General features: G+C 42.6%; 1 protein-coding gene across 1 annotated transcript in view; it reads right to left on the reverse strand.

The window, feature by feature from the left end:
* The window catches only part of asic4a (acid-sensing (proton-gated) ion channel family member 4a), a 99,659-nt gene that overhangs the window by 21,578 nt on the left and 60,690 nt on the right, over positions 1 to 17,391 (reverse strand). The window contains exons 2-4 of the mRNA XM_030428278.1: positions 1,904 to 2,048; positions 1,378 to 1,505; positions 1,079 to 1,232 (exon numbers count right to left, since the gene is read on the reverse strand). Coding sequence (XP_030284138.1) covers positions 1,079 to 1,232; positions 1,378 to 1,505; positions 1,904 to 2,048 — 427 coding nt within the window. The remainder of the gene's footprint in view (positions 1 to 1,078; positions 1,233 to 1,377; positions 1,506 to 1,903; positions 2,049 to 17,391) is intronic.

Consider the following 17,391-nt stretch of genomic DNA (forward strand, 5'->3'; position numbering starts at 1 on the left):
GGGCCAAAAATAATGACTTGTTTTGCACAATGGGTCATCTACAGTGATATCATGCAAATACTGGCCTGGTTTTTCAATCAGACTTGGCCAAAACAATTTTTAAAACTAGAGAGTACTCTCTGTTGGAGTATTTTGTTCTCCTGTGTACCAGTGTGAGCTGTGTTACTTTATAGATGTGATGTCATGGCCCTGAAGTTCACACAAAACATGACAAGAACTTGTGTTTGTGTGTTTCTTACAGTGATTGGATGTGACTAAGTACATTTACTAAGTACTGTTCTACATTTCTGTTCTACAACAAGTAGAATTTTGTGTTTGTCATAGTTGACATGATGTTTTTTCTCATTACTGCTACTTTATACTGTACGACATTTGACATTTTGGAGGCAAAGGTACTTTTTACTCAACTACATTTATTTGATAACTTTAGTTACAAGTTACTTTGCAGATTTCATGCTGCATTGGAGACAGCATTTTTAAAATAATTAGTTTTTATCAACAGTCAGATGAAAGACTGCTTGATCAGCCAGGCCATGCGATACATACATATATATTTACTTCTAATTGGTAATTTTGATTATTAAGTACAATTAACCAAAATTTTAGTTTCTTTATGACTTTTCTCAGGTACTATTTGTATATGCGACTTTTTAATTTTACTTCGTAAAAAAATTATCTTTGTGTGATCATTGGAAGTTATGTTTTTTTATTCTATTGATGTTAAAATGTATTTAAAAAATTGGCTCTGATGCAGTGTGCAATCTGCAAAGGAACATATAACTACATGAATTAAATAAATCTAGTGGAGTAAAAAGTACAATATTTACAAAATGTAGTGGAGTTCAAGTGTAAAGTTGCAGTTAAAAGCGTACTTAAGTACAGTACTTGAGTAACTATAGTTATATACTGATTTTGAGTACTTTTTACAACACTGGTTTCTCAGTTCCAACCACACATATACAGTTTTTGTTCTCAGTTATCAGTTTTTTTGAAGTTCCTGCTGTGGCAGTAATGTGACATCAGTGTGATTTACTAGTTACATTTCTTTGTAAAAGTGAGATTAGGGTGCTGATCTTACCGGGCATGTGCACCATCCTGCAGTTGCACACCCGCAGGACCTCGTTGGTCTCGCAGAGCAGGCGGCAGGCACTGATGCTGTACGTGTCGTATCCCGGAAACTTCTCTTTGCTGGTGGAGCGGCAGTTCCCCCAGGGCTGGGGCAGGTAGGTCAGCTAAGCACACAGAGATTTATTAGACCCCAGTCCGAACCACCAGGGGCGAGCGGCTTCAGGGAGAACGGTAATCTGGTGGTGGTGGTGTTGTGGTGGGGGAGCGGGGGAGCGGGGGAACGGTGTAGCTGTGATGAAGAAGACCTACCCTCTGCTCCTGACATGAAACAAAGGTCTGGAAGCCCGGAGAGACGCCGAAGCCCAGCTGGTGGATGTAGGGAGGCTCGTCCTGACTGTGGATCTGAACTCGGATGCCGGCCTCGAGGGACGTCTCATCTTCAGGATGAAACAGAGCACGGGCACAGGGCGTTGTGTAAAGGCAGAGTACACGGGGATTTCAGACGGCTGCCTCATCTGACAGCTTGGTCTCAGTTTCAGGCTAACGACAAACCATATTTCAGTCGTGTTCGAAAAAAAAAACAAGCAAGTAGGGGGTTAATATCATGTGACAGCTATGATCTGAGGTAGTGCGTTTCTGTCCAGGAGTTTCCTTTTCGCCAAATCACATTTTCCAGGTTGCCGGAATACAATCAAAAAAATGCATTATTTACAGTACATGACCCTGAGAAATGGATGCAGGTTATTTTTGTATTTATTTATATAAAGCCCAGCAGGGGTATCTCGTGCTGTGGCATAGGATGGGATTATATTGGACAAATGGTTTTGAGGCTTACTTGTCTCTCTCCAGATGGGCAGATACTCATCCTGCTGGATATCCAACATGATCTCCAGCCCATTCCCCATTCCGCCCTGCTTGGTTTTCCTGGATGTGGTCTTGTTGCCATTAAAAGTGTAGCATTTCCCATATCTGGTGTAAACCTGGAAGAGAATAGATTTCCCTATCACGAACATCACCATGAACATGACAGTCCGCATGCAGGCTGTGACAAGAACATACTCGTGTTGCATTGAAATGAAGGCAAAGATATGAGGGAATAAATAAGTAAATAAACAAACAAACAAGCTGAGTATCTGCTCGAAGGAAGTTGCTGAATATTACCCACAAACCTCTGCACGCAGTCTGCCGGCTCAGTCCCTCGTGGACTTTGATAAGCTGTATTTGAATGAATTCCCAACACACACGCCGCACAAACCCTCGCACAATGCAGCTCAATAGTACTACCGTCCCACTGAAATATCAAATGGCATAAAAGATTCTTTAATCTCCCCTCAAAAGAAAACAAAAGACAATAAGAGCGAGGCCGCTTTGAATGAGCTATCACGTCACCACCTATCAGAGGAGCTGTCTCTGTGGGGGACACATCATCTCTTTATTTATGCTGCGCATCTAAACTGCTGCACTGCAGAAAATATCCATCCTACAAGTCCGTTATCTCGAGTGAGTTTTTTAAAGGGGCAAGCCGTGATCTGCATGTAATAAAAAGCATTCCACCACCACGGTCTTCAACGCAGGATGAGAACATGCCATCACATGAGTAAAGACAACAACACGTTTTGATCCCGGGTGATTGATCACAACGCGGATATGTTGCGGAAAAACTCGACGGACAAAATGATTTCCAATTATTCAAATGGCCGCTCGCTAACCTCTTCCCCTCAAGCAGTGGCAGCCCTTGCATGCCGTAATGGCCGACCTCTCAGGCTTTAGACCTCTCCACATGCAGGAGGGGTGTGCATGGGGCTGTAGTGGCAGCATTTGAACAGTATGGGGATAGTGTATGTTGGAGCTATGGTTGAGGTCGAGTTAAAGTGATTGGTTCAAGACACAGACGATTCATTTTTCTGTTTCCTCTGGTAATAGAGTGCCACAGGGCCCATGTATCTTTGTAGGCTAGCGTGGATATTAGGAAATGACAAACTCCAGTGCTTTTAAAAATGCAAGAGGAAGAAAAGAAAAAGTGACAGTACACTGCTTTTGGTTTTAAGGACTAAACAGGCTTTCAAAAGGTGAAAAGTAAGGAATGGACTAAATAGTTTATTGTTATATGACTATATATCTAGCAAACACCTTTGTCCAAAATGACTTACAGTAACTCATTCATACATTCATACACTGATGGCGGTGGCTGCCATTCAAGGTGCCAACCAGCACATCAGTAGCAGTTCGGGGTTCAGTATCTTGCCCAAGGACATTTCGGCACCAGGGGAATTGAACCAGCGAACTTCTGATGACAAGACGCTGGCTCTACCTAACACACCAGCAAATGATGCCAAATGATTCTTTCTTTACATGTCTGCTACATGGATCAACTGGTGTGCGACCACGGACATGTTCGCTATAGTCTTTTGGAAGGATAAAATCTTTTTACCCATAAAGTCTATATTTGAAGAACATTTTAAAACAGTCCTCACCTTAACTTGGACCATCAAAAAGCCAGAGACTTAATTTTCAGCCGACTGGCTTACGTTGGCCTAATCGTTTATCAAGCTAACTACCGTCAAAGCTGAGGAAATGTCCACGTGACAGTTCTCATTTCAGCCGAGAGATGTGAGAGCTGATGGGTAGAAATGAAACGCTGCACTGCTCCCGGATATGCAAAAAAAAAAAAAAAAGAGACTGCAAAACAAAAACAAAGTCCCTAAATCTGGATTAAGGAAAATGGGCTTTTAAGAAAAGAAAAATGTTTTCGTGACTTGTAACAGCAGCAGAGTTATGAGCCCTGCTACACATGCCAATCCCGTGGACAACTATCCCAAGAGTGCAGCTTTCTCCTCTAAATGACATGCATTCATGGTACATCTTTTTACACTGTGCAAAAAAGGAGTAATCTATTGGATTCGCCCAAACATCAAATGAAAGAGGACAGTGATGAAAGCATTAAGCCGAGGAAATCACATGGCGGCAGAGGTCAACCGACAAGTCGCTGGAGAAATGACAGTGAAATAACAATCGAGCTGAGTAGACGGCAGACATATCATTAAAGAGACGCTGTGACAGTCGGAGCATTCTCCAAAACATCGACTTCTGTGTTCTGACTTTGATATCGGCTTGATCCAACCTAATGAGGGCTATGATGTCTAAATAAGGGACGCCGGTGGAACAACACAAGCTCTCATTTACAGACCACAGGGTGTATTCACATCTGAGATGGCTGAACAGCAAATCAAAGCCGCGGTGTGTGGGGTTCAGTCAAGTAATTCTCCCTTGGAACAGTGGGCAATTTCACAAAATCCACAACAGTGATTAGAGCAAGAAATGAGTAGCATTTACAAAAAAACTCGGCGTTTAGAGAGGCAGCTGTGTTTTATGCAATAATAGACCGTGAGGCTTTTGATCTGCGCGTGTATTGCATTGCATGTTTGTATTGAGTGCAGGCGTGTTCTTGAATGCTTTGCAATTGGCAAACTTCAAAGTGAGTCTTAGTTTGGGATTCAGAGAAAAGAATGGCTGACACAATTACAGATCTCAGGTCAGGGCCACGGTGTGGTACGAAAGGGGTCTCCATGGTGAAAATGTGCTCGGTGGCCACTTAACACTTTCTTGCAATTTGCAGCGTCTTTTCCCAGCCAGCGTGATTAGGAGATTGGGCGGCGCTGAAAAAGTGGGGGTTGGGGGGGCCCCCCGGCAAGAGGGGGGCTCAAGTGTTCGAGTGTGACTTTTGACTGACATGTGCTATTAGGTTGAAATGGTTTAATCTCTTTTCGGCTGGTGCGGAGCAGTTGAGGAGGTAAGCTGCACTTATCATTGATCCTCCCCCCACCGTTCATTGACACACTTAAGCCTCGGCAGGCGGAATTTATCTGATGGAGCAGGCAACAGAGGCAAAGGAGGATTTCACTTCAGAAATGCTCAAAACAGCCCCGACCAAGTGCCTGGGTTCCGCTCGAAAACTTTGGGCTCTGGAGGATGCCCGTGTGTTCACAAATGATGTCCCCGGAGAGTGCGGCGAAGTTTTCCCATCATCTCACCCAGGAAATGGTTTTTGGCAGAGCTTCTACTGTTTTTTTTTTCTTTTCTCTGCCTCTGAAGCCCCCACACCTCCACCTCCACCCCCACCACCCCAACCCCTCTCTTTCTGCATCTGCAACTTGATTGATGGAGCATTTTTCCTTCCGTTACATCCTGCACCAAATTTAGCAAAGGTAACAGGGCTGACTTGGGCAATTCCCAAGAGGGAACTTGGCACCGCTGTTGACGAGCTGAAACAGAGCAGCGGCACGGCAGTTACAATCCAAATGAAAAGAGGGTTTTGTTCTTCTCTCAGTGACTCGAGTTGTTTACAAGAGCTAATCATCGCGGCACTTAACGTAGCATTGTTCACTCTGTTCTCATTCGGAGGTCTGAAACAATATCATTCCATTGAGCAGACTTTTAGATGGGGACGGATCAAAACATGCAGCTCTGTATCATTCTGCGGGTTAGGTCTGAACACACGGGCTCTTTTCACAAATTTGAAACTGTCACAGCTATTGCTGAATACCATGAGTGCCTTTATATATGTTCTGTATAATATTATTTTTTATATTTCAATCACTGGCCCTGGGATCCCAAAACCATGGAGGTCCTGAAGGCCTGAAGGGCTTGTGTAGCAATTAGCTGGAATAATTACTAATTTGCGTATGCATCACCATGAACTGAAATGAAGAAAGGCTGTTAGAGGGCTGTAATAAAGATTTTTTTTTTTATAAATAATGAATCAGACTTGAATGTGCTTGGAGTTGCTCGGTCACAGGACCCTGAAACCACCACAGCTAAAACAAGTTCAACTGTAGATAATTGTATTTTTTAATACTCGCGATTTCTCTGTCGTGACACATCAAAGTATTTTCTTGTTGTAGATTAACAGCCTGCAGCTTTGGTTCAGATTTACACACTCTCACACATTTGTTTTTGACAGTGGCTAGCTGGTCAAGTCGATTCATTTTTTTTTTTTTTTTTTTTTTTATAAAGGGCCAATTCACAACAAAAGTTATCTCATTCAATATCCCAAAATTCTCACATGAGCAAGCACTTGACAAGAGTAGTGAGAGGTGAAAAACTGCCTGGTGATCATAATGTGTGTAATAGAAGCCAGATATTGAGTTGGTGGAGACCAAGACAGAACAGGTGGGCAGCAACATTACGCCAAAAAAAAGTTATAGTGATACAGTATGCCTCTGTTGTTTACAGCTTGAAAACCAACCAAAACCTAAAAAAAACATCTCCATATATCTCATATCGCTGTAATCCAAGTCTCTTATCATTTTTGGGTGGACTTATCCTTTAAATGAGAAACTGCATTTCTATCTTCATGTTGTGTCGTGTTTGAGGTTGTGGTTTTGTCATTTCCTGTTTTATTTTGAAGTTCTGTCCCCATGTGTTATGTTTTGCTTTTCATGTCCTCCCTTTTGTCCTTTTTCCCGCCCTTTTCCCTCCTTCTATTAGTTAATCACCCCTTGTATTTTTAAGTCCTTGTCTTCTCCTCTTTGTCAGTTTGTCTGTTCTGTTTGTCAAGCGTCTTCTGACCCTGTTTTATTTTGCCCTTGTGTCCCTGTGTCTCTCTGTCCCGTCTTCCTGTTGTGTGTTTCTGGCTTTTTGTTCCTAATTCCTCGTTTTATTTCTGGTTTATTGTTTGGTACTGTTGCTTTTTTAGTTTTCTCCTGTTTCGTTTTTCAGCTTTTGTTGCCACATTTTTGGATTTTGGACTTATTACATTTGGACTTCGGCTTTATGTCAATAAAACTCAGCTTTTGTTAAGTTGCCTATGTGTCTGCGTTTGGGTCTCCTTTGTTTAACTGTGACATACGTAGTCTCACGAAGGGTTCCCATGTCAAAATGCAATCAAACATCTTTATATTCCAGCTGAAATTACACACTACATATTCCTAAATAAATGTGTGTTTAATCAAATTACTTCAAACTAACTCCCGTAGCCAGCCAGGAGAAAGGTTGTGTTTCAGAGTAAGATGTTAAGTGGTTGGTTTCTGACTCTGTGGGTAAAATTTAATGGAGCTGCCATTTGCATTCTGCGGTGTACACTGTACATTATGGGCACTTAATAGAACACATACATAATGCAATGACAGTGGGACAAACGGGGGGGCCCTATTTTACCCTGGGGGCCCTTTTCCTTGTTAATCAGGCACTTCTACTGCCACTTAAGTCTGCTCAGTATACACAACGTGTATTGTATGACTGTCCGGACTGGAAGACAGATCCCTTCTGTGTTCCGTTCAACAAGGCGTCTCAACGTTTTCCTGTTAAAGCTTTCCGAGACAAACCTGTGATTTAATACACGTGGCTTGACATGAAAGTATAAAAGGGGAAGTCCTTGTCTGTAGCAGCAACTACAATTACTACTTTGGAAAGTTGACTGACTTCATGTATTCATCGATTATAATGCAACAGTCTTAAAGGTCAGTTCATTATGTGTCTTCTGCTGTTGGTTGTTCTTCTAAAGTGCCTTGTTACATCTCTGTCTCGCCATGCTAGATGCATTAAGAGACCAACCCCTTACCATGTAATTCATGTGCCCTGATGGGGTAAACCCTTAAACACCCTCTTTACGACCGTGATCTGACTGTCTTGTGGCACATTTTAAAATAACCTGAAGGACTCACTTCAGTGCTTCTCCAGAGGACATCCATTTCCCAGACAAGGCTGTGTGGCATCGGGCAGGAGGATTTAAATTCATTTACAGAGGGTGGTCGGATGTGCCGAGGCACTGATTGGCAGTTGAAAACCATTAAGGCCGACTCATGCAGGTTCAAGGTTGAGACAGAGTGTTCCTTGATTTAATGTGTTCATTACATCCTCCTGGCAGGAAGACGTGAATCACGACGTGACGAGAACTGAATATTTACATGGTATCGCCAAATGTTTTCTCAGGACCAGTGATGGGGCAACATGGCCGCCAGTTACGGCAAAAATTCCTCTAACACCCAGTTATTTACTCTAATCAACTTCGTAAAGCTTGAAAAGTGATGATGGAATGACAGTTGATCAGACCATCAACTATTTAGTTTGTTTCAATAATTTTTCAAATTTTGGTGAAATAATTATCTGTCCTATTTCAAGGCCTTCCTCTCTGAATATCGACCCACTTGCCAGAGAAAATGTAGGTAATGTACATTTCTGCGAATGTTGACACTTTACATTTCTTCATGTTGCAAGTAAACGTTTCTTACGGTTCAGTTTTTTTTTCATCTTTTGACAGGGCTGCGCTTGTGGTCTGGTTAGGATTAGGTTAAAAAAAACAAAACACTAAACAGCATGAGTCCCACTTACAAATGCTGAAACGCAGTCTTGAACTCTGCTCACCGGCTTGGCATCCTTCTCACTTAATTACACCACCATCCAATCCCAAACTTTTCCTGATATCTCCAGGAGACTCCTGTTTTTCTTTGCCCTCTCCCGGTTTCCTCCTCGGGTCACAATTCTCCCATGTTTCCCCCCGATTTTTGACGATGTTTCACACTTTTTTTCAGTGTCAATCCCCAGCAAGAGGCTGACAAACAGTGGCAGTGGCAAAAGATGAATGAATGAATAGTGATAAATATTACTTTATGCCACATGCCTTAATTTAATTATTCTGTGTTGTTTTCTGAGAATTAAAAGCAACATTTGAATTGGTAAATTAAAACACAAAGGTCCTTGAATCTCAAATGTTTGGATGGTAGGACCCCCAGAATCCTGCTGGTTTTAAAAATCCTCCCTATTTTCTGGGTCTCAAGTATCTCTCCTCCATCTTCCATTATGAAAGTCAGATCATAAACATGTAATGTGAACGTGATATGACACGTTTTGCTGAACAATATGATACAAAGTCTAGGACAAATGTGAGTTGCAAAAACAAAACAAAAAACGCTTCAATGTCATCAAATAAGATTTTCTGTAATCTTTTGGTAAATATGTTGTGTTCTTGTACCAAAAAACGTGATATGAGACAAAATGAATAGTTATGATACATAAGAAAGGAAAATGTAAGTCCTACATAAGCCAACTGCATTCACGAAATATAACAGAAAACATTTCCTGCTTTCCTGACAGAAAAAGGAGGAATCGAAAACCTTAATGTTTGAGTACACTCCCGTCTGGACCACATGCAGTTTGGACTGTGCTGCTGGAACGTCCCCGTTAAACAGCCAAACAAATAAATAAATCAGCATCGCCATGACAAAGCATAAATCTTACATAATGCATCCGAGACAGTGTCATCATCTCTACCCAGCCTGCACCGGAGGACAAAGAGGACACACTGAAACAATGAAAGACCAAATAGCTGCCTCGGAAAGTACTTAGGGAGGCACCTCAGCTCAGTCAAAACGGCTCTTAGAACCAAGATAAAACAAAGATGTAATGTATTAATGTCAGGGGTCCTTCCAAAAAGAGCAAAATAAAGAAAAAAAATGTGAGAAAAACTGTGTTTACAGAGTGAAAATAACCTTTAAATGCAGTGCATGAAGTCAGGAACCACACTTCTTTATCTTACCCCTTGCACCCCAACTGATACAAAACCTTTCCTCTCACACTCTAAAAACAGACCAAGATTAGTCACCACCACCTCACTCGTGCTTGCTGATAGCTCAAAAAAGAACAACTGACCCTAACCCTATAAGGCAACACTCAGCAGAGCGAGATCTACTGTTAAAAAAACAACGAGGGAGAGGAAAAAAAAGGCGTCTCCTCATCGTCTCTGTCGCCGGTACTTATTTGCACAAGTCAGTTCTGCTGTTAATTTCTCTTGACACAAATGAAAACGAAGGGTTAAAAAGAGGTAACACATGAATAATTCATCATTTAAATCCTTGGGTTTCCTCACCAGAAAAAGAAATCACTGGCTTTTCACTTACACACGTCATTTGTAAGGCTTTCCACTTCGCTCTGGTGCATTATCCTGCATGTGTCCATATCACGAAAGAGAGACTCACACTTAGAAATGTACCTATTTGAGAGTTTACTTGATCATGTTGAAGTCCACAAAACCTTTTCGGTCATCTGGCGATAAAGACTGCCCCTTTCTTCTTCATACGGATACTTTCACAATGCAGCATGATTGCCCTGAGATTAAAAAAAAGCCTGTCAACTCTCTCATGGGTCGGACAAAACCTTGAAATACAAACCAGTCAAAAACAACACTATGAACCCTCTCAAACAATCCACTACACCCTGTCCCTGCCCATTTCTACTCTCTCTTGGCCCGTCTGTGTGAAGGTACCACTACAGTAAGCCGGAACCAGTTGGCTTATAAAACCCTCCAACAGTGAGTCTGCACTGATGCTGACTTACAGTCCAACTGCAACGCCCTGTTGCATTTGTCAAGGAAGATGCTCTGTACCAAAGTTCAGTGTGACAACCCAAACAAACATAAACTGCTCAAACGTTGCGTGGGACTAGTGTTACCTGGCGACCTCTAGTCATGCTTAATGATTGCAGAGGATGTCTGCGATCTTAATCCCTGAATCTGCCATGTTTGTAAATTGTAAAGTGAAAGTTGCTGTTGCATATTACCCACCACATCACTCATAATGCAGAGGCCATGCCACACTGTCATGGGATTAGAATATCAGAATCGGCATGTCAGTGATTCGAGGTCGCATTTCTTCGCAAACATCTGTTTTTCTGTTGTCAGACAACAACTGAACAAGCAAGAAATTTAATCACAGCATATGTTGCACAGCTGTGCTGCAAGATCGGCTATATTGACATTTACAACTCTAAACTATGTTAATAATGTGGCTGCTGAAGAGCAGATGCTTCGCCTCAGAAAGCTGATGTTTACAGGGATCCTTGAGATCACATCCAGGAGATAATGTCAGTAAATATGAGTAAAATAGAGATGTATCTGGTGTGAGTGCGCCACACGAAACACAGACACGTGGAGGTCATTTCTAAATCCCATTGCGCTGACTAAATTTGATTTGATTTTTCTTTTGTCCAACTGTCCTTTGGTGAGGAGGATTATACTGTGTGTCATTGTGTAGTCGTGTGTTTGTGTGTGTTTTCCCTGCATTTAATACACTGCACTTAAAAAGATAAGATACTATAAGATAAGATAAGATAAGATAAGGTATAATAAACTGTTTACACAGTGCATATTCTTAACTTATCGAGAATTTCTCAACAAGACTTTCTCTAACGATCTGCCTTTTTTTGTGACTCCATCACAGGACTTAACATCCCTCAGCTGTGACGAACACTTCAGGAGTCCTCCGACATCATGAACAAGGCGAACAGCGACGGCTGCAGAGATTCCACAGATTTTTCCGGAGCTCAAGATTAGAAAAAACGATAGCGATGTGTCAGCTCAGCACACATGTCTGACAAACTGACAAGAAGCGATAAGAACTCATTGCTGAATCTTGTCTTCTTCCTCTCATGCACCACGGTCAAGCTGCATAATTCATAAATTAATCCTCAATCAAATGTCAGCCAGATTACTTTCATCGCGGGTCAGCGCTTTGATATCAACACACATAAATACAGTGGGGAGTAAATACAAGTCGGGATAACATCATAACCTCCCTCTCAGATATATTCGGGGGAGAAACAGTTCGTCTAAGCAGATGAGCGGCTCAGCCGTGAAGCCTAAACAGTGCAGACCGGAATGTGAGGCACACAGGTTTTGCACCATTAACCTCCATCTCAATGCCAGCCTCTAAACACGGCACCAGGGACGCAGCTTTGGATTGCCATTCCAGACATTACAGTTATTGTGTATCAATTCCAACCTTCATTACACAACTGAGCACCGAGATCTCAATGGTAGTTTAATACGGCCATTCAGCAGAGGTAAATACTGTGTAATCAGCGGGCTGTCATCCTGGTTGGTCTTGGCAGAATAACATGTCAGATAAAGGAAGTAATTTTCTGAAAATCTTATCAGAAATGTAGATGAATGCTGGTTTATAATCAGTGTTCTTTTCTGATTCATAAGAGGAAAACTCAATGTCACTCTGACTCACTGTGTTTGTGATCAACAGCTGCGTCACCAGGATGAAACGATGGCAATTAACGTCTCTGCAAACCACTGATATGTTCGCATTTGTACGTGTCATAGGTGGCCTGCCATATTGACTCAGGATGTTTGAGGGGCAGGTGCGAAATAATATAAAGGGCACCAGCTGCATGTTGTCGGGCACCAGTGCGCAGAAAGGGCACTGAAGGGGCAGATGGTTTGGCTATACTGGTTGGTGAAGTTGTATTAGTACCACCATACAAATTCTTTCTGCTCTACCTGCGAAAAGGAAGGTGACCCACTGGTGACCCATTTCTATTAGAGAAGAAATTACTGATTAAACTCAGGTTTTGTCCAGAGTTAATGTTATTTGTGACTCTGAGGAAAACGGAGATGATCAACTTGAAGCGCCAAAAATAATACCACTTAGAAACGCTGGGAGTGAAAGTTGTGTGTGGCCAGTTTTGGTTACATTAACCCAGTAAACCAAGTAAAATCTTTTACTAAACCTAACCATTTCACACCGTCCATAACACTCTGGAAGTCAGAATATGTCAAGTCTTTTTTTGAGGGTCAGCCAGACGTTGTATATAATATATTATTGCTAACTTTACCACAGAGCCATTAACACGCAAACCGATGCTGTAGGAATAGGTGGAGCTAGTTTGAAGCTAGAGGCCACTTACCATGCTAAAGGATTTAAAAAGGTTGGGAGCGTGAAACCTGTTGTCAACATGTCACGTCTTATCTGGAGGTGGAAGGGGTTGTAACAGTTGAGGCTGGAGAGCCAGTGACCACAGTTTGAGACTGCTTTTTTTGTATCTGTAAGCGTGATACTAGTGGATACTTTTGACAAGAAATCAGCAGAAAAACAGGTGTTTCTAACCACGGGAGGCCACAGGACATTTCCAGACATGTCTGTGGCGATGGAAACAGGTTTTCTATGCCAAAACATGACCTTTTCTCAGTGTTTTTGTTGAACCTAAACCTAACCAGAGCATTCGCACAGCGTTCTCTCAAGATAAAATTTAAAACAGAACCTGAAAAACTTAAAAAAAGGTTTTATTATAAAGCAACGTACATTTTATTACAGGAAAATACAATGTTCTTTGTGCCTAAACCTAATCAGATCGTGAGCTATTTATTTTGGCGGTTCGGTTGTGATCAAACACCTTTGAACAAAGTGTTGAATGTACTTGATCATTTTAAGTAGTGTGTCCGTACATTTAGCTCTCTCGTTTGACTGAATCCCATGTGTTAAAATAATAAGCTGTGACATAAACCTTTGGGTCCTGTTTCAGTCATTAGTGTAGGAGTTCTGACTCATCTCTTCGCTGCCTTTGCTGCCCTCTCTCCGGTTTCCTCCGACGGAGCACCGCAAGTAAGTGGAGCACCAAAGTCAGAACAGTGCACTCAGCGAACCTCTCTCTTCAAATGTTAGTATTCCCATTTTTTTCCCATCCGTTTCCCCCCACCCACCCACCCATGCCGCTATTCCCCCTGCACATCCGAGCACACTCAGCTAATGGAGCAGTGAGAGATGCTCTTGAAAAAGAGGCTGAAAATGGACAGGCTCTCCAGCACAATACAGCAACTCACAAATAGAATGGTCCACTACATTCGGCGCTCTCAGGGACGTGAAAGCTTCCTGCGAGGACGGCCCGTAACCATCATCACAGCCGCGGGCCCATAAAGCTGCTGTTTTATAAATGTGATTAGAAATACACTCATGGTGGGGATAATTCATTTGGATCACCACGGTGAGACATGTCCCTAATCAGTCTTTAGGTGTTATTGAGATGAATCATTTCCTGCAGCAAGAGCTCGCGGGCTGGATCCAACCAAAATGGTTCTTGACCTTAAAAGTCAAATGGAGCAGCGCCTATTAATTATGCTCCATATGGAACAATGCTTGTCATTATCTGTTTAACTATGTTAGAATGAATCAACCTGGATGGAGACCCTCGATAATAGCACAAAAACAGCTGGGAAAAACATTGGGAATGTATGATTCCTGGCATGTTCCAGGGGTCCTGTCAAACTCTGACTCATTCGGGATACTGCACGTCCAACCCAAACAGCGCCTCTGGTTTAGCTATGTTTTGCCCTATGGTGGTTTAGGAACAATTTCAGGCTATTTATTCCACTCCCGAGCTTGAGGTCATGGCTCAGAAGAGAGCGGCATGGTACAGTCATGCTGAATGTATGAGCTAATGGGGCTCTCAAGATAGCACAGGAGCATATTGCCGGCTATACATGAGCCAAGTGTGCTTTACTTTTCCGCTTCACCTCGTGTTGCCCACAGCTCTGATCAGGTATTCCGCGCGCCGGACACCGATACAGCCGAGGAGAAATTCGCCCTGGGCACTGCACCGGAAAAACAGTCCCGCCTTAGGCATTTGTCTGACTGTCGGCTTGGTTTTTCTGCAGTCATTTAGATATTTCAGGTTTAATTAAGGTACCTCCGTCATTAACACAGGATTTCATTTCCTAAGCTCTCAATCTCGCGCCGCTCGCTTGCTTCTCTGGGAGTCTGGCACCCTCTCTCCCTTAAAAAAAAATACCAAACAAACACTCCCACCCAACTGCCGCCGAAGAAACGGCGTCACACTTCCCCTGCCAAACTTTTATTTAGTATTCATCATAACCAAGACACCTGCTTGGTTGTTTTTCCTTTTCCCGGGCAACTCTGGGGAAATGATATCTGTTGGATTGGAGCCACACGTTGGGGTTGATGAAACTACCGGAGAGGAAAAGCAGGATCTACTATCTCTTGACGTGAATCATCAATATAAAATACGGGGTCCCTTCAGGGATACGAGAGAGATACGGATGCAAATAAATATCGGCTGCCGGCGCTTGTCATTTTGTGACAAGTTATTCATAACGGAGTACATGTATCAAAGTATACAAATGCTCGTGATTGCAGAGTATTTCATAAAAACGCTGGTGGCTGGTGCACGGGATAATAAGAATAAATGTGAACTTTTTTCCTCCTCATCGTGTACCTCAGTGTCACATTATCTAATGTCCTGGGACTCCTAATCACATGCAACACTTGCTTTATTCACAAGATGGTGCAATAAGTGCAGTAACTTCCCCCACTCACTGACCTCCAAAACCTTCCCCGCTTCCTTGCGAGCCGCGACAGTGAAACAATATTTGCCTCTCATCCGTGTGACATTCATGAGCGTAGGGGGGGTTCATGTTTTTCATGCTACATAAATCATCCACGTAAACAAGTCTGATTAGTGTTTTGTTTTTTTTTTTTGTTTTTTTTTATAGCTTGTTTTGAGATGAAAAGCAGATCTCACAGTCCATTAGACTAAGCTGGATCTAAAGCCAGAGCCCAAGGAAGTTTTGGCAGACACAGAGGTTCAGGGCTGCACACCTCAACACACCCAAGTTTAATTTGGCCTTTTAATCACGGTCCTCTCAAACGGCCCGAGTTAAAGAAGGAGATAATGCAGGAGTGGAACAAAGGGCCGGCAGATTGAAAAGGGACTGAAAAACCTGAGACCACTGATCCTGTCCTTGACTGACTCTGATCAAAGTCACAGTCAGAAAAAGAAAAAAAAAGAAAAAAGGAAAAAAATCTCAGGACAAAATGAGAATATTTCTGCACAGCGTATCTGCAGGGGACTGATAGAGTTTATGATTAATTTTACTGATTTCACTCCAGGTGGTGACATTTCTGGCATTATAAAGCCTCCTCTTTCTGTTGCCTTTTTCTATTCCAGACCCAAAAAACTCCTCAAGCCTCCCCAAACATACAGGCGCACACCGGAGTACAAATGAGCGAGCGGCGCCGCCTTTTCAGTTTCAGCGAGCAAAGCACTTTACATTACCGCTACCCTATGATTATTCCATTATTTAGCATCTTCACTTCTTCTTCTTCTTCTTCTTCTTCTTCATCCTGTTGGATCACTCGTGAGTTTGTTCACGTGTCTCTCTGTGCACCTGAGGCTCGTCCAGCATTTTTTTGTTGCAGCACCTACTGTTCGCCAATGGAGGTCGATATAGATTATAGATGACTTGATGCTCCTTTAATACCCGGGTTATTAAGAGCGAGAGCAGAGGACCGATGTGGTCCCTGCTTGCACATCAAAGACAGGCCACATATCTGGCCTGCTATTAGCCGAGTGGCTGCATGCCACCTGCCCAGATGTTTGGCATGTGGACACCAGTTCTGCCAAACGGGGATCATGAGATTGCAGGACGCCTTCCAGGAAGCATCTGAGGCTGCCCCAAACTTCAAGGACAAAAAATAACATACACATTTTCGGTAATATTCCGTCCAAATCCATACACAAATAGCGTATACGCTTGCTGCGACGTCCGTTCGGAGGTTTTTCATAAGGCATTTTTCTAAAGATCAATTTCACACCTTGCAAAAAGGTTATTGCCTTTTTTGCTCCCGAAACCTTTAGAAGTTGATGACACAGCTGCCTCACTTTTAAATTCTAATTTCCTATAAACATAACAGGCACGTTTGATATGCTGCATCAGAGGCCGCGGAGCTCAGTGTGGATTAGAAAAGGAGTTGAGGTTGGGCTCCGTGTATCCCACAGTCGTGACAATCCCGGGCCTGTTGCCTGGACTCTGACTGTCAGTTAAAGAACTCGCTTGTGATAGGGCCTCAAAAATATTGGAAGGCTTCCTGTGGTTACAGCCCTGACTGTCAATGTGCATTTGATCTGCTCTGAGTTTACTCACACTGAAGTTGTTTGTTGTTATTTGCAGCCACAGCCTAAGAGTGAGCCCGGTGCGGCTCGTACACCCAGCCAGGCTACGGTAGAGGTCGAGATGATCCCCCTTCGTTATGTGTCCCATTACTGAAACACATTACTCACTGTCACAATTAGAAGACAGAGACAAAAGGGCAGCATAAATTCTACATTAGAAAGGGAAATTATTAAACCCGCGGATGTCCTTCAGTCATTACGTAGACACGGACTGGAAAATCTCACCGACTCCTGGACGGACTGTTATGAAATTTTATGTTCCCCAGATAATGAATCCCGATAACTTATATAAACCTCTGACGTTTTCTTTTTTCAGGGGCGACGGTGGGTCAAAGGTTTTCCAAAAATATCTCAGCAGACAGAAACAACGATGCCATTTTAACTGTACAAAAATGACAACCATGACCATAAACACTGTTAATGCCTCAGGTTTGAAGGTGCATTACGTCAGATTGTTTAGTCTCATTGCTAGGACATCAAATACAGATGCTTCAGGTAAGTAAGTCAGGCCGTTCGCCATTCTAATGCTTAAATGTTGAGAGAAAATAAAGACTGTATCTCTTACATCTTTGTATGGAA

Source organism: Sparus aurata, chromosome 9 (assembly GCF_900880675.1).
Source record: "Sparus aurata chromosome 9, fSpaAur1.1, whole genome shotgun sequence".
NCBI lineage: Eukaryota > Metazoa > Chordata > Actinopteri > Spariformes > Sparidae > Sparus > Sparus aurata.